The sequence below is a fragment of the Lycorma delicatula genome, chromosome 9 (assembly GCF_047948215.1).
Source record: "Lycorma delicatula isolate Av1 chromosome 9, ASM4794821v1, whole genome shotgun sequence".
In the NCBI taxonomy this organism is placed as follows: Eukaryota; Metazoa; Arthropoda; class Insecta; order Hemiptera; family Fulgoridae; genus Lycorma; species Lycorma delicatula.
The window spans coordinates 124,186,566-124,211,107 of record NC_134463.1 but is presented as its reverse complement, the minus strand read 5'-3'; the positions used below and the strand labels follow the sequence as shown (position 1 = coordinate 124,211,107).

Here is a 24,542-nt window from a genome sequence, read left to right as displayed (position 1 = left end):
TGTAGTCAATAAAACAAACTTGGGAGCGCTTGTAAAATTATTTACTTGGTAAATAATTAACTCTGATACAAAATAATTATTGCAATTCAATAATGTAAATTTATGTTTACATATGTATGTATAAATGTATTAAAAGAAGGTACTCTAGCTAATTATTAAATGTGAACAAATACAAATAAATAAATCAATCAATCAATTTAAAAAATAACATGTTTCATATTTGCATAACGGTTTTAATTTATAATCTTATTAAGGATTCTGTCTTTTAAAATGAAAACTACGGTTTTTTTTACGTTTTACTGAAACATTTTTAGAGGGAAACCTCTACCGCTTTCCCGAAACGTGATCGACAAACAGACTATGGAATAGTGTTTGTGTAACGATCGGTCTCTTTCGTGATGATGGAAACATTATTCGTTAAAGTAACACGAATAGAAAAATCTCAAAAAAGAAATAAAAACCTAAAACTCTACGCGCACTTCGATTATTAAATAATCATTGTGGGTAGTTAAAGGGAAATATACGAGTAAATGGAAAAAAAAAAATTTTAAATATATAAATAAAATATTAAATAAAAATTATTTAACGAAACATTATTTTTACTACAAAGTTTAACCGACAGTGATCGGAATTTAAAATTAATGTTATGTTTGACTAATATTTTTGGTCTATTAATCATTATAAATTTGAAAATGCCTTTTTCTCTCATACATCTAATAAATCCGCAGAAATGAAAAATAGATCTCGTTCGATTTATGAACATTATTCAAACGTTTAAACAGATGTAAAGTCGTATCGTCATATTACTTATATTTATCGGTTACTAAGATTATTTCCCCTATATCTATTGACGGTAATTGTTTAACGATAGAAATAGCCATCTAATTTTTATATATTTGTTTTCTTGTAAAAGTAAAGTTTTCCGTTAAACAGTTTCATATGTTCATTTTTTTTAAGCCGGGTCTTGCGGTTTAACACTGATTCTCGATAATCTTAAACAGAAGTAAAAATATCATGTATAAAACTAATATTAGAAATTTCGATCTAATAATTGTAATACTCATTTAAAAGTACCTAACGAAAAACATTTATTAGCGTTTAAAAATATGCTCATAAACACAAAAATATGATCTATGAGTCGTACATTAAGTCATCAGGATTAGGTAATTTAATGAAAGATAGTTGTGTAGAAGGTATAAACTGCAGAAAAATATAAAGTTCGGATTATGTAAAATGGGTAATTGAGGACGTAGATGGAGTAGTTATGTTTAGAAGACCGGCACAAAACATATACGAAAGAAAAAAACATTAAATCAAAGAAATAAATAATAAAAAAAATAATAAGTTTAAGTACATCACTTCAAAATATTTTGTACTTATTTAATAATATCCATGTACCGAATTCAGGTTTAATTAAAAGAAATAATTTTAAAAATAAAGAAAAAATTTAATTTTCCGATTCGAAAATCTTTTCTTTTTTCCCCCTACGCCGCTGGACCGGATCTGCAGTCAAGCATGACTCGGTCCAGGGGCGGGTCCTTGCGACTCTATCGGGCGTCCCCGCCTACCGGCAGTAGGTCCGGTATGGCAGATCGTTCCGCCGGTTCTGGATCTTCTTATTTTAATTTGTCTACCTCGAACTTCAGAGGGTGGGTAACCGGGCCCGGCTATTCTGTTCCCGGAACACCGCCCAATCCGACGGGACTCGGTCTTTTCTCCAATTTTTTTTTTTTGAGTTGGGGTTAGGAGTCCCCGTGCCGTCTCACTGCCGTCCACCCGTGCAAGCACGGATGAACGGCAGCTCAGCAGGGGAAACCAGAAAATCTATGGAAAGCGTACCAAACTATACAAATTATTTTTAATTTTTTTTTTTTTTTTTTTTCATAAAGGACGTATGAATTTGACTAAAATTTATTATAAACAATTATAACATAAAATTTACCGTTTGATTTACAAAAGAAACTAGAAATTTTATCTAATTTCACTTTTTTAGCCTCCCCTAAAATCTGATAAATCTATTTAAACAAATTAATGCTGAAACCAAAATTAAAAAATTATGCCATGAAAAGTACTCGTAAAATAAAAAGTTATACTTTCTCAAATTTTTAATAAATTTAAATTTTTTGAAGCCGACGACAAATTTAAAAGACAACCATGAAGATGCTAAAAAATTGATGCTTAACATGAAACTTCCTTCAAAACGCAAAACGTTTTTTAAAATAAAATTATTATTAATGTTATTATTTATTTTAAGGTTTCGTTTTAAGAATAAATTTTTAATAAAAAACAAAAAATTTACTTAGTACATTTTCAGTTTTATTTTCAATTAAATACATAAATTTAACCATATAAACAAGACATGAGATGATTAAAAATATTGTAATAGGACTAGTATAGACCAGGGTAACGGATTCCTTATAATAATAATGAAAAGAAAAATTCAGAAGTAACTAAAAGGAATCCTTTTCTCAGACTAAAGGGTCCGTTTAACAATTTGTTCTTTGTAATACACACAACGACACCTCCAAAAGCTGTTGTTCGACCAGAAGGGTTACCCGACTGGAATAAGAATTTATGGGAAAAGGTAAGGGCACAGACGATGAAAATTATTACGCTTCAACATTTAAATGAATGAGGCGGGTACTGGTTCTACAGGCCAGGAGACATAAATACTGCCAGTGTCAAGCGGAGAGTAGGCAGTAGTTGGGCGAGGCCGTATTCAGCACTTTCGCAAACCCTAATGCGAAGGGGTTGCGCTGACGGCGATATCAGTAAGCGTTCGGTAACAACAAGTGAAGAGTACGTCACGAGCGTGCCTTTGTGAACAGTGGGTGAATATGAAAAGTTATTCGGCAAGTTACTGGTAAACAGTCGGGAAAATTATAGTATTCTATTCGTTCGTAAAGTTTAAAGTAGTTCTTTTACAAACAGTAAAAGCAAATATAACTTGCAAAAATTGAATAGTATGAACTTTAGATTTTTCTATTCCTATCTTGTTGTTAATACAATATTAGATATTAATATTAGCGGTCATTATAACGTTTTTAGTGAATCGTACTGTATTCTGGTTTTTATATATTAACTGTCACAAAAAATAAATCTTGGTGTTTTTATCTGACTTACTATTCTATGTGTTATATATACAAATAATAATAATAATAATAACAATTATTATTCCTGACTTTCACAGCTTTTACTTTTGCCAGTGACATTCCTTAAACTCGGAGTAATTTATACCGACGAGATTAGGCTTGCTATTATTGACTAAGTACCTTCCGGGCAACATGGCAGGTGTCAATTATCACGTTCCTTAGCATTAGGGCGTGGGTCTTCCACTGGATCTTCAGTTTTTCAAGACACTATTGTGGAAAGTAGATGGTATTATTCCCTCCGCAGATATAATTATCGGGATTATATAAACTTCTTTTTGCTTCCACATTTCTGTAATTTCAAAAGCAAGATCTGTATATTTCTGCAGCTTCTCATTGCGTTTAGTGTTGTTGTTACTTGATGGGATGGGTACGTCTATTAGGTAAGCTACTTTTTCCATTTTATCAACTACTACTATATCTGGATTGTTACAGTTGATGGGTTTTGCTGTTACAATTCCCTGGTTCCAGAAAAGTTTTGCTTTCTTGTTCGCCAAAAAGGAGGCTGGCCCATAAGGATATTAGGGTCCTTCTTGAAACTTTAACTTGTATCTGTTGCAGAGTTCTATGTATACAATTTTTGCGACGTTGTTGTGCCTTCTGGTGTACTCCGTCAGAGCTAGAATCGGACAGCCGGTGATTATATGGTCTACTGTTTCATTGTGTTGCATACAACACACAAAAATTTGATCTCAATATTGTTTTACACAAATAATTTTTATATCTAAAATCAATCGCATAAAATATAACTTATTATTTTATTTAAATTGGGTTGCGTTTTAAACAAACACTGTATTTTAATCACAGAACGACGTTAAGCTGTAGATTTTTACGCTATTTTAATCAAGTAATAGAAAATTATGAGAACAAATACACATGAAAATATCTTCCAGTCGTATATAGACAATTAAAAAATTTTCTTTTATTTAATCATGAGTAAGGCTTGTTACTATAATAAGGCATTTTATTATAGCATTATGTGACGGCCCTCGATGTAAGTCATTACATTACAGCTTGACCAATTAATGTGTTTATATATTTTCAGAAGATAATTTTATAACTAGTTTAACGTAGGCTTAAATTTACGTAAGTTTCATTAAATATGAAGAACAAATAAATCGATTTAAAAATCCAGTAAAAATATATATAAAATGTAATAAGGTATTACCTTTTTTTAAACTGCCTAGGGATGTAAGCAAATCGGGAATTTGGGAATCCGGAAAATCGGCGTTCGGATAACCGGGGGTCCAACGATACTGTATTTTTTCTCTCTCCTTATAAATTAAAAATATCTAAATATACTTATAATATTTATAAATAAGAAAATATGTAGCAAGTAAGAATGCAAAACTTAATAGTTATCAGTTATAATCGATTATAACTATAATTCAATTATAATTATATCAATACTGCAATACGTTTTTTAATTGTGCTCTCAAAGCACGAAAAGGATTTCAGTATTTCAAATTACAGCTAATACAAAACGTTTTTAATAAATTTGTTTGACTATTCAGAAATCGTTTTACTTTCTATATAATACTTTTTTTCATTCTAGCTATTTGTACGATATAACTGTAACAATAATGTTACACTAAAATTTCGATAAATTCAATTCATTCAGAAAGTTTCATTGAAGTAGGTTTGTTTGTTCTAGTGTAACGTCGAGACAAACAAATGGGATGATTTCCTTTATTTTTTCAGCGAAAACAAAGATATCATCTTTAAAAGAGAAAAAGATGTAAGTATGTATTTTATATACATATTATATCAATTTAATTTTTTTTATATAATAGGTGCACGTCACGTACCTTTTATATACCTTCATTATATGTACCTTTTATATATACCATTATATATACCATTATATATACCTTTTATATACCTTTTTATATGTACCTTCGAGTATCGCTTGGCAACTAAACAGTTGCCAAGCGATACTCGATAAGAGATAATCACTAAAAAAAAAAGTACTACGTGAATAGTATCTTTTAAAAACTATTACAAACAAATAAAACTGTTTAACTACATGATATTATTTACGGTCTTATTTATCAGCTCCTAATATTTTAAAAGACGAATTAAAGATTACTGAATCTCAGTAAGTTTTACAAGGAATTAAACGCACCGGTTTACCTGATAAGTTATTCGACTCTACGTCGAGGTTTGTGCACGATCAACGATTAGAAAATAAGAATTTAGGGACTTTGTTTAATCCCAGAGCAAATCCGCTTCCTTTACGCTACATAAATACTAAGGACTCAAACACGGTTTTACATTAAAGCCTGCTCAGGGAGCATTTAGCAGAAATATAGAATAGAGAAGAAAAGATCAAGGGAGAAAAAGCGGATGATAATGAAAAGTTGATATCCTGCAGGAAGACGACAAAAATCCATCAATTTTGATATGGATATCAAAATTGATGGTAATAGGTGAAGACGGTATAGAGGTTTTCAACTTCGTTATTAAATCCACCGGTAAAGTTTTTTACTATTCTTTTAAACGGTAATGATTTCACAGGATCGTGCTTTAAAAAAAATAAAAACCGATAGAAGCGACTGAAGAAATCCTTCATGCGATGGGCATCCATTCCGACTGTAATTTCATGCACGAATAAAATACTGTATAAATAAGAAGCGTTATTTGCGAGCGAAAAAAGAAACACGATCATCTGAGGATTCACATAGCACAGTAGTAATTTACTAATAAATTAAATAGGATTTACTTAATTTTGAGGTAAACCTGAGAAAAACAGGAGTTATTTACTCATACCTAAAAAATTTTAAAGTAGCGACATACGAATTAATAGTAAAATATAAGTAATCAAGCTGAAGAAATTTACAAATTAAGATGAATGAAAATGTATCAATCATAATAAACCGTTAAAAAATTGTCATAAGATGATTGTAAAAGTAATAAAAAGATTAAAATAAATAAATAATAATCTACGTATATAAACTGAGAATAATCAAAGAGGAGAAGAAAGTATTTCCATCAAAAAAAAGAACGCAGTACACAACGTCGTGTGTTTCAAAATGAACATGGGGGTTTTAAAGTTATGTAATTTTACTTACGTCGATAAATTATACGCGAAATGAATGGAGCAACTTCAAGGAACGAGCTAAGCAGCCACCAGCCGTAGACCGAAGAAAGAAGAAAAAAGCATCCTGCACTTTCCCCCGTTCCGCCCTTACGGGTCACGGGACTATCTAAGATTAGCGGCGTGTAATTCGATTATTGCCAACTCACGGAAAATGCAGGCCAAAGGAGAAAGAAGTACCACAACGCGACTCACCGCCACGGACTGGAGTCCGGTAGAAGAACCCGGCAAAGAAACAGCGCGAAAGGTAGCCACAAAAGAAAATAAAGATCTACAGGCCTCTTACCCACCCTCCTCAAAAATTATAATTTAATTCGGTCAGCACACGCGACTCCCTCCGGAGAAGGGGGCGCATTGCTAATTCCAAATAACTAGGGCCCCGGTAGGCGTATTCCTGCTAGCCCGTAAGGCGCAAGTACCGAAAGGACAGACCGATAGGGAATCACGCCGGGAGTACGAGGCTCAAAAGCTTAGTCTCCCGCGGTCAGACCCGCTAAATAATTTTCACCCTGGTTCTTAGGGAGAGGAATGCAAATCACCAAATCCGTCAGTAAATAAAACTTAAAATTTATAACCGCCACTAAATAATTAACTGAAACTCGCCCGATAATAGAAAGATACAGCAGCAAGGGACATCGTCCAGGCTGTCCGATCTGTAGGGAGAAATAATGTAACTCCCGCCATTCTTGCGTTCAATTTGAGCACCATTCGTCAAACGGCACACATCTCGATCGAAAAGTTCATCCCGTTCTTTAATCGGTAAGTCTGAAGTAATAGATGTGACAATCGCTTCAACTCTGTACCTCAAGTCGGGTACGTCGGCCGATAACGGTGGCACATACATTTGATCGTTTATAAACCGCAAAGAAATAATCGCACGGAGTCAGATCGGGCGAACGCGGAGACCACGGCAAACACTCTCTGATATGCTGGTCCCCGGCGACCTATCCAGCGGCCGCTCGGTCTCCTGATTTATCCCCTCCTGACTTTTTCTTATCGGGAAAACTTAAGGATGCCGGTTACAAAACTCATCTTCACACCGTTCCCGAATTACAGAGCGAAATTGAACGATGAGTCACAGAAATTCCTCAACAAACGTTATAACATGGACTAAGAGCATGCAACGTCGCATTCAATTATGCGAATAACATAATGGAGTCCGCTTTCAACCGCTATTGAAACTTACTCATTTTCCCATAAGATTGCGTCTTTTTTTGAACATTTGTATTACAGAAGCTAAATTTCTAACCCGATGCACATAAAATTTTAAAGAACGAAAGCCTGCGAACCCTCATATACGTTCATTTTCAGTATTTATTACAAATTTTTGCTATCAAAAAATCAAAACTATTACATATTAATATTAAACGAAGTGAAATATTTGTTTTAACGTTACTTGTGTAAAGTTAAGTACTCGTTTTATTTTTTTGGTTTGCAGATTTTAGTATTATTTTCTTTTAGAAACGTATCTGCTGAACTATCCGATACAAGCAAAGTAGTTTTTTTATGGCTTTTAAGAAAAAAATACCGAAACGACTTTTTATTATTATTTTTACCTGAGACAAGAAGTAGGACGAACCAAAGTATGCCTAATAACCGGCTCATGTTGGCGTCCTAGGGCCTTCCGCAATCTCCTCTGCTGCCGATGTACTTTCGCGTTTGACATCTGCAAGACACTGCCGCATCGTACTGTAAAACAAAAACAAAACAGAGATAAATAAATTCCGTGTAAATTTATTTATATTAAAACATACTTCGCGATTTTTTTCGTCGATATCAAAAAGGATATATATATATAAAACGGAATCGCGTGTAAAAGCGGCTCAAAGGGAGCAAGAGAAAATTATTCATTTCGATAATTGGACCCGAGTGAATAATATAAATAGACAACGCGGATGCAATATAAATTACGGTAAATTATTACTGTTACGCCTAAACAAAATCAGATCGGTAAAAAAACTATAAAATCCAGACCGACACAATACTTATGAAATTCTAATAAAATGTAGGAGGGAGTATGTAAAAAACTTATACATGTGTAATACGAGTATCCGTATAATTTTACTTAAAATTTAAATCGTATTCTGAATAATAAAATAGATACATTTAAACAAAATGTGCTTTTATTTTGAAGTAAAAATTAATGTTGCAGTTTTTTTCGGATCAATACGAATCGAACTAGATTTTAATTACAATCATTCATTTTCCGTTAATTTTTATAATTTCTTTTTTTATGACTTTATCGCTTTATTTGTTTCAGCAGACAATTGCAGTCATTACTATTTCATAATGTTTTTTTTTACTTTCGTATTACTCTACTGATTGGGAGATTGATGATAAAGGTGAATCATTCTGATGACAGGTCTCAGTGGAATAATCTAGTAAATAATTTTAAAAAAAGTTAAAAATAAAGTTAACCGGATAAAAACCTGATTAAATAATAATATTTTAACATACTCTTTAAGGAATCAATGAATATAGAGAACGATGAATTTAGGGAAGGGCAAAATTGGGAATATTTATCTTTTTTATAAATATTTAAAAAAAACAACAAAGGGTTGAATAAATTTTTCGACTTCGCCCTCGATAGATTTTTATTTGCTCAATCGATCAAACAACGTGTTTATCTTAAAATATGTGCTATTGAAAGTAGAAAGGCGACTTAAAAATTATCTACACTTTTGGTTCAATAATTTATTTACACGAAGGTAAATAAATTGTTCAACCCAAACATCATTTTCTACACGGTCTCCTCCTTTGACGATGCGCTTACAAGCATGCTTATTCCTTCCAAGAAGAAGATTTTTGGTCGGTCACGAAGCCACTTTTGCATCGTTTCGCGCGCATTTAAGTCTACGGAAAATCGACGACCTCGCAAAACATCCTTGAGCGACCGAAACAGATTAAAGTCGCAGGGAACAAGATCTAGGCTATAAGGAAAGTGTTTCGGTACTTCAAAATTCAATATGTTGATGGATTGGACGGTGTAGCGAACCGTATGCCGGCGAGGGTTGTCATACGCAACACTTTATTCGACAATGGAATTTACGAAAGCGTAGCACGTGGTGGATGATTTGACGGGCAGAACCGTGTCTGATGTTCAAAGAACACGCTACTTCATAGACGGTAACTCGCCTATTCGTCAGAATCATCTCTAGAGCTTGCTGAATCTTGTCATCAGAGGTGGAGGTCGACGGACGACCTGCTCCTTCTTCGTTCGTCACACTCATCCGGCCGCTTTTAAACTTCTAGATCAACGATAAAACACTTTTACTTCATAAAGCACTGTCCCCGTATTATAATAAATCGACCGTGATTCTCAGCCGCTTTTACATCCTCCGACCAGAGAAACCAAATCGCTTGTTCTTGTTCCTACTTGGTGCAAACTGCTAGCGAATCGGACACGTGGACACTGTTATAATCGGAAGGCCCACTTGACCCCAGTCGTACCAACTTTAAATACGCATGAGCTGAAGAAAGTTCGACAACCTTGAAGGTGTGTTTTGGCAAAAGTGTAGATAATATTTTACTCATCTACATATAACTGAAAAAAAAATTTATTCCCTTGATGTGATGACATGAGTTTTTACGTTAAAAATTATCCTTTATTCTAAACACATTAGAAAGAAAAATCAAAATTTATAGTAAAAACATTTAATCCTATGCGATTCCCTTGCATGAGAGCCACTGTTCCGTTCCACGTCGGCCCGTCCGGTGCTGCGATCTAGTGGGTGCTAGTGTTTACCGTAGAGTTTCGCTCGTACTAGCATTCGGCGCTTGAATCTGATCCAAGGCGGTCACGTCGTACTGTTAGTCCGGATGGACTCCATTCTTTGTTCGAATGAACGTTAGCTTTAATGTTTTATTTAATTTTATATTTTTTATTTTTATATGTCAAGTTATACGTTATGTTACGATTCAATTCATTAACTATCAAGACGACAATTCATTAAACCATTATTCGACAAGGCGTTGTCTTCATTCATCACCTATGAACATAGGTGATGAGTCTAACCTCGCTCTAAAATCTACCAGCCGCATCATATAATAATTAATAACAGCCGCAACTTGAAACAGATAAAATGTTACAAATTTATAAACATTTTAAATATTTAAAAAATTTTTTAAGTCGAGCCCAATTGAAACCAGATTTTTTTTTAAAGAAAAAAAAGAGCTCCATGTTGTCTACATTAAAAGGTCCAGTTCTTAAACTTGAAAATTAAAGTTTAAAAAAAAATTGATATTTTAAGTTCCCTTCGACGTCATTGTTTTTTGGAGCTTAAAAATTTATTTATCGAAGTATTTAGCTTCATTAGTCGACACGATTTGGTGCAATGTTATTCGGCAAAGATAAAAAAAAGATAGTTTACGATAAAAAAATACGACGAGTATGATGATGCAAGCTGGGATACACCGTAGCCCAAATATCTATTCCAAATCTTAATTTCTTTTATTTATAAGTTTTCGAAATACGAGGCAAAAACTGTTGAGGTAAATGCTGAAGATATTTCCCGTTCGTAAATCCAATCGGGTTAAAACTTTGAACTTTTAAATAAATAATAAATGCTTTCATAGATCTAAGGCACGATTTTCTACGACCGGTAAAAAATTAAACGGCTAAATCTATACCTCTCTCTTTTTAATTTTGTAGATTTAATTCCACCAATCGACATTATAAAGACATATTTGAGAAATTTATGTCGATTCACGCCGGAGATGTTAATATAAATACACATCAACACACTTGCGTACTTTTTCTTTTTCCTGTTTAGCCTCCGGTAACTACCGTTTAGATAATTCTTCAGAGGATGAATGAGGATGATATGTATGAGTGTAAATGAAGTGTAGTCTTGTACATTCTCAGTTCGACCGTACCTGAGATGTGTGGTTAATTGAAACCCGACCACAAAAGAACACCGGTATCCACGATCTAGTATTCAAGTCCGTGTAAAAATAGCTGGTTTTACTAGGACTTGAACGCTGGAACTCTCGACTTCCAAATCAGCCGAGAGTTGCGTACACTTGCGTACTTAGGTGAATATATCTTCCGGAAATTTGTATATAACTTTGTGGGTTTTTTTTGTACAAAGGAGGTCTTGAAACCGTCAACATTTTTCAAAAACACACGAAACCTAAACTTTTAACCGACCGATTTACAAGGATTTTATAAACAAAGTATGGTCTTTTTAAAATTTATAAACTTTCTTTAGTTAATCTTTAATTTGTTAGGTGTACAATAAAAATTGATTCAGATATAACGTTTTGAAAACCACCTTTCTGATATCATTTGAAAAAATCTAATTTTACATTTGGGTTTTTTAATTCTCTTTCAAAAAAAAAAGAAAAAATTAAACTTAAATATTATTATAAAAATATTTCATAATTGTGTGTATCTGTCAATTTTTATTGTAGAGCGACAACAAAACGTAATTAATTTTTCACCTTAAATTTTTTATTTTCAATTTGGCCTTTCCGTAAAATTACAATCGTTTTCGATCGCGCTATGTATTCATAGACTCTTGAAGATTAGATAAAAGTAAACATTCAAAATTTTTTCTCCACTAATTACTCGTTATATATTTCGTTAACGTACAAAAATTTCTTTCACACATTTTTCTATTTTGACCTTCTCTCTTTTTAGAGTAATAATAATCCCATTTATTTGCTTGAATTTTACATAATATATAACAAAAACTTGTGTTTAATTCACTGTAAATTAATAATAAACTCGTAAAATAAAATTACGAAGTAAGAATTGCTAACAATCGTAACCGAAATTAAAAATTACTGTTTTTATGAAAAGAAAAAAACTACTTAAGTTAAATTTCAAAATAAAAGGAAAAAAAGGTTACACAGAAGTGAACAGAAAACTTAAAACTGTATAAACATAACATAATACGTTCCGTAACAATAAACCAAACGGAACCCGGCACAGTAGTCAATCATACAAACAACATTTAATATTACTCATTTAATAAAAATAATACACAATTTAACAGGATTAGTTTACACAAAGACAGCGCAAAAAAATAATAAAAATTTCTCTTTTAATTGACTCCACTAGAATAATTCCCTTTTTTTTTTATTTTCCCCTTTTTCCTGCCTTTCTCCTCCTTTCTTTTTATTAATTTTTTTTTTTTTTTTTTAATTGTTAATTAGTCAAAAGATTTTCACCGCTTCAGTACATCTTTTAATATCATAATTTGTTTGTATAAATTATACAATAATATAAAACATTTCATATCGTTTAATTATTTTTTTAATTCGTTGCACTCTTGAAGATTAATTAAAATAATTTTTTTTTAAATCGAGGAAAAAGAAAGGTAACTTTTAATACGACTAATATTGACTAATAGGTATTTAATAAAAAATGGTCAATCTTAACACAGTAATTAAACCACAAATGCTAAGTTTAAAATTAATTATTATTCGTGTAATAAAAAGCTACGCGGTTTAACAGTGTTACTAAGAAAGGTATATTCGATCGATTAGCTTAGGAAAGTCTACGGGCAATAATTTATCATATGATTCCTTTGAATTCTCTCTTTATATCCTGTTAATTCCCTTTTTTCAAATAAATTATCCCAAATCTTAGGTCTTCTGTTTCTTTTTCCTTTTATGCTTGTTTTTAAAAAATACGCCTCCTTCTCTAAATATGTCCTCCTCTTAACTAGCTTTTTTTTGTCTACAATGTGTTTGTTCTTTGTTTGATTTTAATAAAGATATTAATTTTAAAATCTTTCCTCATTTACATTTCAAAAGTTTCTAAATATTTTCTTTTCCTTTCTTATGAATTTGTAACGGCCACTGAAATATAGAAATACTGGAACAAGCACTGGCGTTAGAAATCCGTGCCGACAAAGATAGCTGATTTAGAGGTATACCTCTTTTTGTCTACACTCCGTTCTAAAAGTTTGTGACGATGTCTCTCGTCACAAATCACACGTTATCTTTCATAATTTAAGTTATTGTAGAAAGTTTTTATAAAAACATTTATACGATACAATGATTAACTCAAAATTTATTTAATATTCATAAGCGTTGAAATTTTTCTATTAATTAAATAGAATTATGAGATTTTATCGCTTAATATTAACTTCTAAATAAGCAACCAATAAATAGCGAATTAAGAGTAAATTTTATAAAAATTATTGACGGATATTTTTAATACGATTATTTTATAACATAAACAAACAAACAGAGTCAACGAGTAAGTGCTGTATTTACATACGCATAATCATGTTGCTATGATAGTAATGTTTCATTCCTGGAAAAATTAAAATTATTAAAATCGTGAACAATACAATTAAGTTTTACGGAATCACTTTCTGAAGGGACGGTACGTTAGGTACAATGCGCATGCGCTGCACTGTGCGACAATGACAACTACACCTCTAAATCTATCTGTCTCACGTTCGTTTTCCGCTCACGTTGGACATAGGCAGTTCCCGTTCCAGTATTTCTATATTTCAGTGGTAACAGCATAGTATTACGTGTCACATATGTTATAAATTTGCATGTTATGCCCATTGGGATCACCGGTTAACACGAGTTAACCGAATCAAATCGGTTGTTTAACAGCTGATTTTCGAAGGCGAAGGTTCTGAGGTTCAAATCCTAGTAAAAGTTACATAATTTTAAACGGATTTGAATATTAGACAGTGGATTACGGTGTACTTCGGTGTTTGGGGTTCGATTAACAACGCATCTCAGGTATAATTCGTCGGGACATTCTTGGTCTAATAAGGGCAACGTGGAGAGTCCTGAGCCAAGCGCAAATTAGATGGCAGCTTCCTCAAACTACAATGGAAGGACTCGGCCCAAGTAATGTGTAGAACGGTTTTGAACCGGGTTCTGGTAGAAAGAGGGGTGGTTTTAGCCGGTAGTCTGTTGATGGCAGTTTGATAAGACCACCAGTGAGAGCCCGTCACTCCGTACGTAAATGCATTTCTACCACCCTCCCACCACAGAAAAACCCGTCTATTAAAAATTTCAAAAAGGTTTCGTGAAAAAATCTTTAAACATCACTTAAAAAATATTTTAAAAATTTTATTCTGTTTATATGCTTTTATTATAGTTAACACTTATAATTTTTTTGCTGTAATAAATGGATCCTCGCTAATAAATTGTTTGTTTTTTTTTTCATAAGGAGCGTGAAGCTTCCGTTCCCCGTTTGAAATTATTTATATTTAATTATAAATAATAAATTACACCCGCTTATTTATATTTGCGAATAAGAAATTTTTGCTAAAATGAATGAATCGCCGCTTATTCTTAAAAATTGACAACATTCACTTTCATCAAACCGAACAACAGAATTATTTCCTCGAAATAACTGGCGCCATTACTGCGGCTTTCGAGAAGGGTCTTATTATGTTTTTTTGCAGTTTTTAATCGATTATCGAATCTTTTTTAAAAAGATTTTCTTTCGCAAAAACAATGATACTTTTTCGATGAATAATACTAAAAAAAAAGCTGGCGACACAGTTGTAGGACTTTCCTGTCACACGGCTTTTATCTAATGCACGGCTTACACACACACACTCACAACTTAATTTAAAATATTTATCATTTTATTTAAATATAATATTCGCTGTTTATTTATTTCAATAATTCTAACTAAAGAGCGCGCGCATACGGTATTTCTTTCTGGCGGATGTGGCGCGAAATACGCTAATTTAAATAATTTTTTACACTTCAAACATTATTAATTTATTTAATTCTATCGCTCACCTGTGACGTCACAAAATATTAGACAACTAAAACAGCTGTACGTCAGTGCTACACTAGCGTTCCTTCTGGTGGGAGGAGATATTATTGAGGCAATATATCCATTTACCCAGTAGCTTATTTAGATCTTTTTTTTGGGGTGGTAGTGCGATTTTGCAAATATTATTTTTTAATTGTTAACAAATTTGCCTAAGAAAAATAAGACCTTAATTAGGTTAAATCTCGAGATACTGAGGGGTGACCTTTCTTTACAGCCCTTGACCTTTTAAAATAAAAATTTAATGGCATTAATGCCCCATATATAGTACTTTCTTTTTCTTGTTTACCTTCCGGTAACTACCGTTTAGATAATTTTTAGAGGATGAATGAGGATGATATGTATGAGTGTAAATGAAGTAGTCTTGTACATTCTCAGTTCGACCGTTCCTGAGATTTGCGGTTAATTAAAACCCAACCGCCAAAGAAGGCCGGTATCCACGATCCAGTATTCAAATCCGTGTAAAAATAACTGGCTTTACTAGGACTTGAACGCTGTAACTCTCGACTTCTAAATCAGCTGATTTGAGAAGACGCGTTCACCACTAGACCAACCCGGTGGGTTTCCATATATAGTACTAATCTGACCAAGTTTGCTCAAAATCGGTCCAGTAGTTCTGGAGATATAAGGAGTTCAAGACCGAACCCACACACGTACATACGAACATACGAAAAATGTCCATCCGGTTTTTAGGGTTCCTTATACGTCAAAAAGTCAAGATCCGGTGTAAACTGGATTTGCCGAAATTGGACCGATTATAATTCCCTTCTAATGCTATACCGCTAGACGGGAAAGAAAAACTAAAAAAGAACCTTAAATTTTCTACATCTCGTTGATCGTGTACGTAAATGTGTTTATTGTCAAATAATTTTCATTAAAGCCTTCTGAATTTTGAATTAGTTTGTAATTGTTTTATACATTTAATACCTTCATGTAATTATCTTAACATTACATCATGTATTTACGTTTAAATAATTAACGGGGTTTTTAATCACATGTTTTTTTCAATTTCCCTAGCATCATAGTTCTAGAGCTACGGTTGAAGAAGGAAAGCAAGGTAATCGGTTAATAAATGGTGTATTTATTTTACCGTAACATTTACCATCAGGAGGAGTAATTGCCCTCCAGTTCGACTGGATATTACACTCATCCATGATGCAGACACGGTACCCGTATCTAAGGTTATATCTACATCGTCAATTGATCCGGAAGGGTCACGTGAAAGAGAAGAGGAGACAACTGAATGCTAAACTTGCTAAAATGTACTGGGGCTCCTTGGTAGACGGTCTCGTTTGACCTTGACGAAAAATTGATACTGTATAAGGTTTTCCTGAAATTAATATAGAAATACGGTGTACTAGTATGTGAGCGAATACTTGTAATAGTAACATTGAAATCATCAAACGGTTTTAAAAAAGGGGCTCAGTATGGTATCATGGACTTCATGGTTCGGTAGGAACGAGGAGGTGCTACGTGTTCATGAGGAGATACGAAAGTGTCTAAGCTGGACAACCATGTAAATCGTCTGGTGTTGGATATTCTTGACAACGGTGAGGAAGTAAGACGATTGAAAAGGCTAAAAATGTACTGGATCTCGGTAGATGATGATTGGAGTGCATGACCAGTGAGGTGATAGTTTGAATTTTAAGAATCTGTATTGGAATTTGACATAAGTTGAAGCAACTTGTTGACGCCGAGTCGGCGGTCTGATTCTCTGCTGAAAATTTGGTATCTTTATTTTGGAATTTACTGGAATGACTTTAATATTTTGCGACTTTATTATTTATCTCTCTTTATTATTAGTTTTATCTGTGCTTTTTTGTTATTGTTCGTATCATGAGAGGTAATGCATATTATTATTTTATTTGAGGTAGGCTATCTCTGGGTGGTCTCTTGACACGTTACTCTGGGGCAAATGATTTTACTTACATTGCAGTCCTTTTGGCGACCGATTGTAAAAATAAATTTCTCAAAAAAAAAACATATTAAAAAGAATTATTACACTAATGTATCATTCTTGTAGAAAATAATTTATCGGGTAGCACAAAAATAATTGGTACGGTATGGAAAGAAATTATTCAAGCTACCGGCTAAAACCACCCCTCTTTCTACCAGAACCCGGTTCAAAACCGTTCTACACATTACTTGGGCCGAGTCCTTCCATTGTAGTTTGAGGAAGCTGCCATCTAATTTGCGCTTGGCTCAGGACTCTCCACGTTGCCCTTATTAGACCAAGAATGTCCCGACGAATTGTTCCGCACATTCCTAGCTACTTAGATGCCGGAGCACCATCCCAACCACATTGTGGGTGCTAAGTGCCCCGAGATTCGCCTCTGGTGATCCTCGATCTGTCTCCCAGTCTTCGTCTACCCACCGCCTGGCGCACCCTTGTCAAAAGAGATATGATATCGGCGGTCACCATAACGCATGCTCGAAAACCGTGTGACACGCGGAAGCGATTGGCAAGGCAGCGGTGCGTTGCACGTGAGCGAGCCGCTTCCGGTTTCTCGCAAGTCTTAACGCCCGGACCCATACTTCAACCCCGTATAACAGGACGGAATCCACCGTGAACATCCCTCCAAAGTCGGCTTCCCTGTTCCAGGCTAGCTGCAGCAGCAGATCATCTGCTAGCCGACTCTTGTTGAGATTGACCTGCAGAACGTTGAGCGTTCTAATGAAGCCTTCTATTCGCTTGGTCCAGGGGTTTTCGGAAGACTCCCTTGTTCTAGGTGTGTGAGCCAGCTGCAGAGCAGTCACGCCTTTTTCTAGGCAGAGTATTTACCGAGGGGGGTAGAACACTCCTTAGCTTTGTGCTTCCCTGCCCCGCACTTATGGTAGAGCCGGCTGCTATCAAAGCCATTACATCCACGAGCCAGATTCCCATACTTATGGCACTCGAAACACTGAGAGACCTGTGGCCTGGGCCTAATCTGGCAGTACATCCGGCCAATCCTTATCTTGGTTTGACTGAGTAATCTGGCGGCAGTCTTCTCGCCAATTTCTACTAATGCTACCTTCTGCTCCCTGATATTAGCATTAACCACTGCAATGGGTTACTAAGGAGCGACGGGTTATTCCAATCGGAGACTGCAGTGTTAAGCATTACTAACACTGCAGTCTCCTGTATCTCCAAAATGTGCTTCCACATTTTCCTTCTCTGTCACGCAGTTCAAATCTCGGATCTCTAGGGCCTCCCGCGATTCCAGATTCCGGACTACTGCACCTTCTTCCATTACAGCCTTTAGGGCAACACTGAAAGGCCGTTTGTCTCTGGTACCGATCCCGAGCTCCATCAGACATCTCCCGCTCTGGTCTTTCTTACTGCCGCTACTTCTTCCTCAGTTTTCTCCAGTTTCACCCTCTACCGGATTTGACTGTGAATTGCAGCGTAAGTACTTTCCTTGATTTTTTTTGAGAGTCACTTTTTTATGATTATTCTTCCTTTTCTTGTTGTTGCTGTTCTGGGTGCCAGTAGAAAGTTTCTGTTGCTCCTTTGCAGTCACTCTATCTATAGAGGGTGGGGATAAAATCTTTGACCCGCGGTTCCACTTGTAGAGGTTAGATGGGTGCCCGGTTGAGTTTCGCTCGTACATGGTAATAGTCTAATGAAGGTTGATGGTGATGGTAATGAACGCCCTTTTCTCCTTCTTCTTTCTCTTGGGCTCTTCCGATCTAGTAGAAGTAATGCTTTCCTATCAGGTTCTGCAGTGCTCGTGGAAGCATCCATAGTAGTTAACAAGAATATTATTATTATTATTATTATTATTATTAATTATATATATATATATATATATTTTATATTAATAAATAATAATTTATCAAGCAGAAAATAAGTATAATTATAAATTTAAAAAATGCCCGTATTATTAAAAAAAAAAACGGGGCGGGGACCATGAGTAATGTTAATTTTAGTGTTACATTATGATAATAAATTTGTAAAGACCAGCACTGTTAAAGTATTATGAACGGAATCAGCAAATGAATAATAGATAATTGATTTTTTATTTTTTATTTAAAAAAAAAACACGTACCGATGATGATTATTGTTTTGCAATCAACGCTCAACGGATTCGATACTGTTAAATGGAACCAGGGATTTGATGTATTCGCTGATCAGATTACGGGCCTAGAATATCTCAAAGGGAAATTTTCAGCTTCAATTTTAATATTTATTACCGCAGGGCGACAACACTGTTTCCCCAGATAATATTTTCTCCCAGCTGTTATTTTATTCGCACACTGGTTACTTTAATGCTACATGAATCCATCTAACTCTATTACGCGTTAGCATTATTATTATTATTATTATTATTATTATTATTATTACTAATAATAAAATTTAGAGACTTATAATTAAAGCAAAGTAAATTAACATTCAAGTAATTGGTTACGACAAAGTATGAAAGTTAATTTTACAAAGTTTATATTGTGTACGTTTAAAATTCATATGTTCTAAATGAATAACAGTAAGTGTTTGTTGTCTAAAGGAGAAACGGAGTTAGCGTTCTTTTTATGGAGCGTAATATATTTTAAAATATCGACTGCAACATCGCAAAGCAAAGTTTATGTACAATATTTAAATCTAAAGTAATGTATAAAGCGAAAAAGTAAACGTTGGAAAAATATTTGGTTAGTTTAAAATTGAATACTAAACCCAGGAGCCTCACAATTAGAAGTATAATTAATTCTAAATTAAATATTTTATGGAATATATACGGCATTAAAATTAAAATAAATTTTTTCAATGTAAACGGGCGTGGTACGGAAGAATATCACTGTCCTTGTAATCTAAGATAACGTATGTCGTATAATTTTGTACTTCTAATAAGAAAAGAATACAGTATACCATAATATACCATGTGATGAAATACTGTAAAAACAAAATGCTGATCAAAACGTTGATATACACACACACATATATATATATATATATATATATATATATATATATACACTTTTACATATTTTACATAGTGACTACTGATGAACATCGTTTAACAATTGAAACATCTATGTTTAGATTTTAAATAAAACATTTTTTTTTTTTTGAAGCATAATCTTGTCTTCCAATTTATTTTAATTACCGTTAAGCATAGCTTTGTTTTTTGTATTTTGTACCATGGGAGCGTTTCAAGATTCTTTCGGCGCCCAACTTGTTCTAAATTCCTCAGAAGATTGATGTACGATTTTGGGAAGGGAAACATTATTGATCAACAATTTTCTTTTTTTACGCACTTTATACTGTCGGTCTCCCACTAAATTTATAAGTAATTACGCCAACGACTTGGGCGGTTGTAAGAAGGTAATAGCATTAGATATATCACTGATTATAATATTTGAAATTTTGTAATTGACCTTAATAACATCTAAGGCGTGATGCTATAAATTACAAATCTAAACTCGCAAACTTCTCCTCATGTACTAAACTTAAAATATATTAAAATTAAACACAAAATGTTAAAAATATCCTTCCCGTAGTTATAAGGAAACGTTGGGTGTGTATACAGTTTTTTTTTTTTTGTCTTCAGTCATTTGACTGGTTTGATGCAGCTCTCCAAGATTCCCTATCTAGTGCTAGTCGTTTCATTTCAGTATACCCTCTACATCCTACATCCCCAACAATTTGTTTTACATACTCCAAACGTGGCCTGCCTACACAATTTTTCCCTTCTACCTGTCCTTCCAATATTAAAGCGACTATTCCAGGATGCCTTAGTATGTGGCCTATAAGTTCTCTTCTTTTAACTATATTTTTCCAAATGCTTCTTTCTTCATCTATTTGCCGCAATACCTCTTCATTTTTCACTTTATCCATCCATCTGATTTTTAACATTCTCCTATAGCACCACATTTCAAAAGCTTTTAATCTTTTCTTCTTAGATACTCCGATTGTCCAAGTTTCACTTCCATATAAAGCGACACAGTTTCTTCAATATTTGTCGTATACAGTTATACGACAAATATTGAAGAAATCTATATCAATAAGACGAAAATTTTGAAAAAGTGAAACCGCGTCGAATGTTTTGGGAAATCAGTTAAATTTTAAAACATAATCGTAGCTATCTTTAAAAGATTAAATTATAATACAAAACTATTTCTATAATCGGTTTTAAGTAAGGAATAGAACCTTTGAAAAAGCACTCTTATTTAACCAGGAGATATTTCAGCTGTTTTAATGAAAAGGTCTTCATTCATGTAGCTTGTAACGAATGAAACGTTACACAAAGATCCAAGAATTCCAAAGATGAAAGCAGAATTTACACTAACAATTGAAAAATAGGTCAAAATTTATTATCGATCGATCTCCAAGACGTTAACCAAAATATTCTAAGATTAAAACCGATAATAGTGTAATAGATTTATTTAAAACTGACTTTAATAAGTTTCTGAATAAATTTTACGAATAGATTTATCGCCATAAGGAGTGTGAAAATAAATAAAGATAATGAAAAGTAATACAAAGGAGAATAATGAGATATTAAATATTAAAAGGGAGGAACATAGAAGTTATAGAATTTTGTTATTTATGAAGTAAAATTACAAAGTATGGACGAAGTAAGGTAGAGGTAAAAAGCAGATCGGAACGACCTTTCATGAATAAAACAATTCTAATCGTATCAAATAAAGATTAAAAAGTAAAAAAAATTGTTGAAAGGATTTGTGTGAATGAAGCACTTTTATGTCGTGAAACACGAGCCTTAAAAAGGCTTAAAAGCCTTTTTAATGTGTCGTGTTAAAAGAAGAATTTTGAAAATTAGGTAGATTCACATAATCGTGTCCCTTATATTGCATATTGTATTTGATTTTATTGTATATGTAGTGTGTACATTATTATAGTATGAATGTGATGCTCGACTGTGTGTGTGGGCGACCCCTACCTTCCTGATGAAATACAAAACTAGCTATTCTAGGAAGGATGGGCAGCCAGAGGTGGGGATTTAGTCGGTAGTGCGCAGGTATACATACGCACCTAATAACACCTTGCGGAACCTGTTAGCGACCCCGACACTGCCTCGGCTACTGTAAAATGGATTCCTCCACCTCTCAAAAAAAAGGAAAAAAACAGATTCACATAATTCGAAATGAACAATCAGGTTTTAAAATGAATAGGCGTGGAGAAATATTTATAATAATTTTTTTTAAAGAGACGAATTAGGTGGTCTCGTAAATTAAGATCGGTTAGTCATAAATAAAGACTCGTTTTTTGTTTAATTTGCTTATAGAGACGTTAAAAATTAGAGCAGATGATTTTGTAGCATAAGTCTCCGAAAAAGAACTTCGCGGTAATAAATTTAAATCGTTTATTTAGAAATACAAATCTTCACGTTTTATTACACGAAAGTAAAAAGTATAAAAAAGTAATTTTTACCCCCGTAATGTAACTCGATACGAGAACCGTTTACAGCCCCCATAATAAACCTCACTCCACATTCTGGCTACCACGACTTTAAGAATAGCTTCCACGGCTGCTGTTATTCTTTGGCGCAAATACTCGAGAGATTGGATTTTTTCTTGGTATACTACTATATCTTTACATCGCCCCCAATAAAAGAAATTCATCGGCGTCAAATCGGACTTCGCGTGGCCAGCGATAGGAACTTCTCTGTCTACCCGACCTTCTGAGAAACTGTCGTTGAGCGCAATCTTGCACTACTTCTACATGATGTAGATGGACTATATCTTGTTAGAAAAATTTGGCCTTCCATATTTTCAAACTACGGAAATACAAAGTTCTCTAACGTATCCGAATACACACATATACTCGTAATAGCTGATCGCTGGAAAAAAATGATCCAAAAATTCAATTATGCGTAATACCACACCAGACATACCTTTCGGACAGTTGCAGACGAGTTTCACCGATATTTTAAGACCCAAACTCGACAACTGTAGTGATTCACGATTCACGTATATAAAATGTCGCTTTATTAGAAAATAAAATACGTTGAAGGTAGTTTTCAACACCCGAAGTCAAGTCTAAAAAGGCCACTATAAATTAAATTCTTTGTGGCTTATCGGTAGGTCATCGGAAGAAGAAGAGGGAGAAGAAGGAAGACCCTCTACTCGTCCCAACATCACGGACTGGAGTCCGGAACAGAGCCCGGCAGAGATGCGTCCTGAAAGGCAGCCATAACAGAAGTGGATGAAGAACTTCTACACAACCTTTCCTTTAACACTTACAAGTAAATGAAATTAAACCAGCAATTGCGACACCTCCGGAGTAGGGGTCGCATTGCTCCCTCCTGATAGTTAGCGCCCCGTTGTGGCGTATTCCTGCTAGCCTATGAAGCGTTAGCACCGAAAGGACTTCAGTTGGCGGTCTGAAGGGGAATTACGTCGGGAGGACAGGTTTCATAAGCCTAGCCTTCCGCGGTCGGCCCATAAAATGGGTTCGATAACGCTGGTTCAACAACGGATTGGAATTTAATTAAATCCGTCCTTAAAATACTAAATAATAATAAACAAAACTTGAAAAATTAGACCCGCCATTTAAAATAAACCTTTAAAAAAAAAAAACACGCCCGATTAAAATCATCCAGCAGCAAGGGACTCTGTCCAGGTTCTGCAATTTGTAGGGAGAAATTAAACTCCCGCCAACTTTGCATTCCATTCCATTATCGGTAGATTTAATTTCACGGAGTAGGAGCAATTTATAAGCACGATATTTCAATCGCTTGGATATTGCTTTAAGAAATGTCTACTCGACGTATAATACTAAGAACTGAACGATTTAGACTTTCTGAAAAGATAATCGAATTCTTTCTTCGTTTTCGATTTTCTTTAGACCTACCCGGTGAACATCCTTTCAAAACTCTTCCGTTTTCAAAAAACTGTTCGCATCATTTACTTTTGTCACTGGAAGAATTTCTACGATAGACTTGCGTACAATATCTTTGTATGACAGTCACCGCTTTAATTTCTGCGAACCGGTACGTACACTAACTGTTCTTTCTCCCGCGACGATACCACGGTACTGAAGTTCGGTTTCAGCACAACTTATACTTTACAACAGTCCAACGTAACTACTAATAAAACCGAGAATGAATGAACAAAATTTTAATTGCTATCGCTTCAAGATTACGCATAAAACACTACTGAGTTCTGCAAAATAAAAACTGTAATCGTTTTTGAAATCCCGGAGTTCTTTTTCGGACACCCGTTACGTAAAACTGATTAGAGATATAGGTAATTAATTTTGAGGTAAAAAGATTAGCACAAAATAAAAAGTAACGGTGAGTACTAAACCGACTGATAAATCCAGAAAAAACAAAACATTCGTCATCTAATTAGAAATACGCGTAATCAGACTAAATTGTAGTAAACCACGCACAGGTTGTTTCCCTGGATCATTCATCAAGTTTGGTTAAGTATTTTTGTAAACAACTTAACAAAAATCCTAGTTTTAAATTAACAATGAAAGAAAAGAAAATAAAAATTCCTATATTTTATGGTGTACTTTTATTCCGCAGAAAAGCTACTTTTAAGCTTCAAAAAGTAAGAAGAAAGAAAAATAATATGAACTTTATTT

At 34.0% G+C, this 24,542-nt stretch overlaps 1 protein-coding gene across 2 annotated transcripts in view; it reads right to left on the bottom strand.

Annotated features, from left to right (window-relative positions):
• Positions 1-24,542, bottom strand: part of LOC142330580 (acetylcholine receptor subunit alpha-like) — a 668,320-nt gene that overhangs the window by 549,619 nt on the left and 94,159 nt on the right. For both annotated transcript variants that reach the window (XR_012757812.1, XM_075375962.1), the window contains exon 2: positions 7,803-7,935. Coding sequence is in view for 1 of the 2 variants with exons in the window: in XM_075375962.1 (XP_075232077.1) it covers positions 7,803-7,851 (49 nt within the window). In the remaining variant the exon portion in view is untranslated. The remainder of the gene's footprint in view (positions 1-7,802; positions 7,936-24,542) is intronic.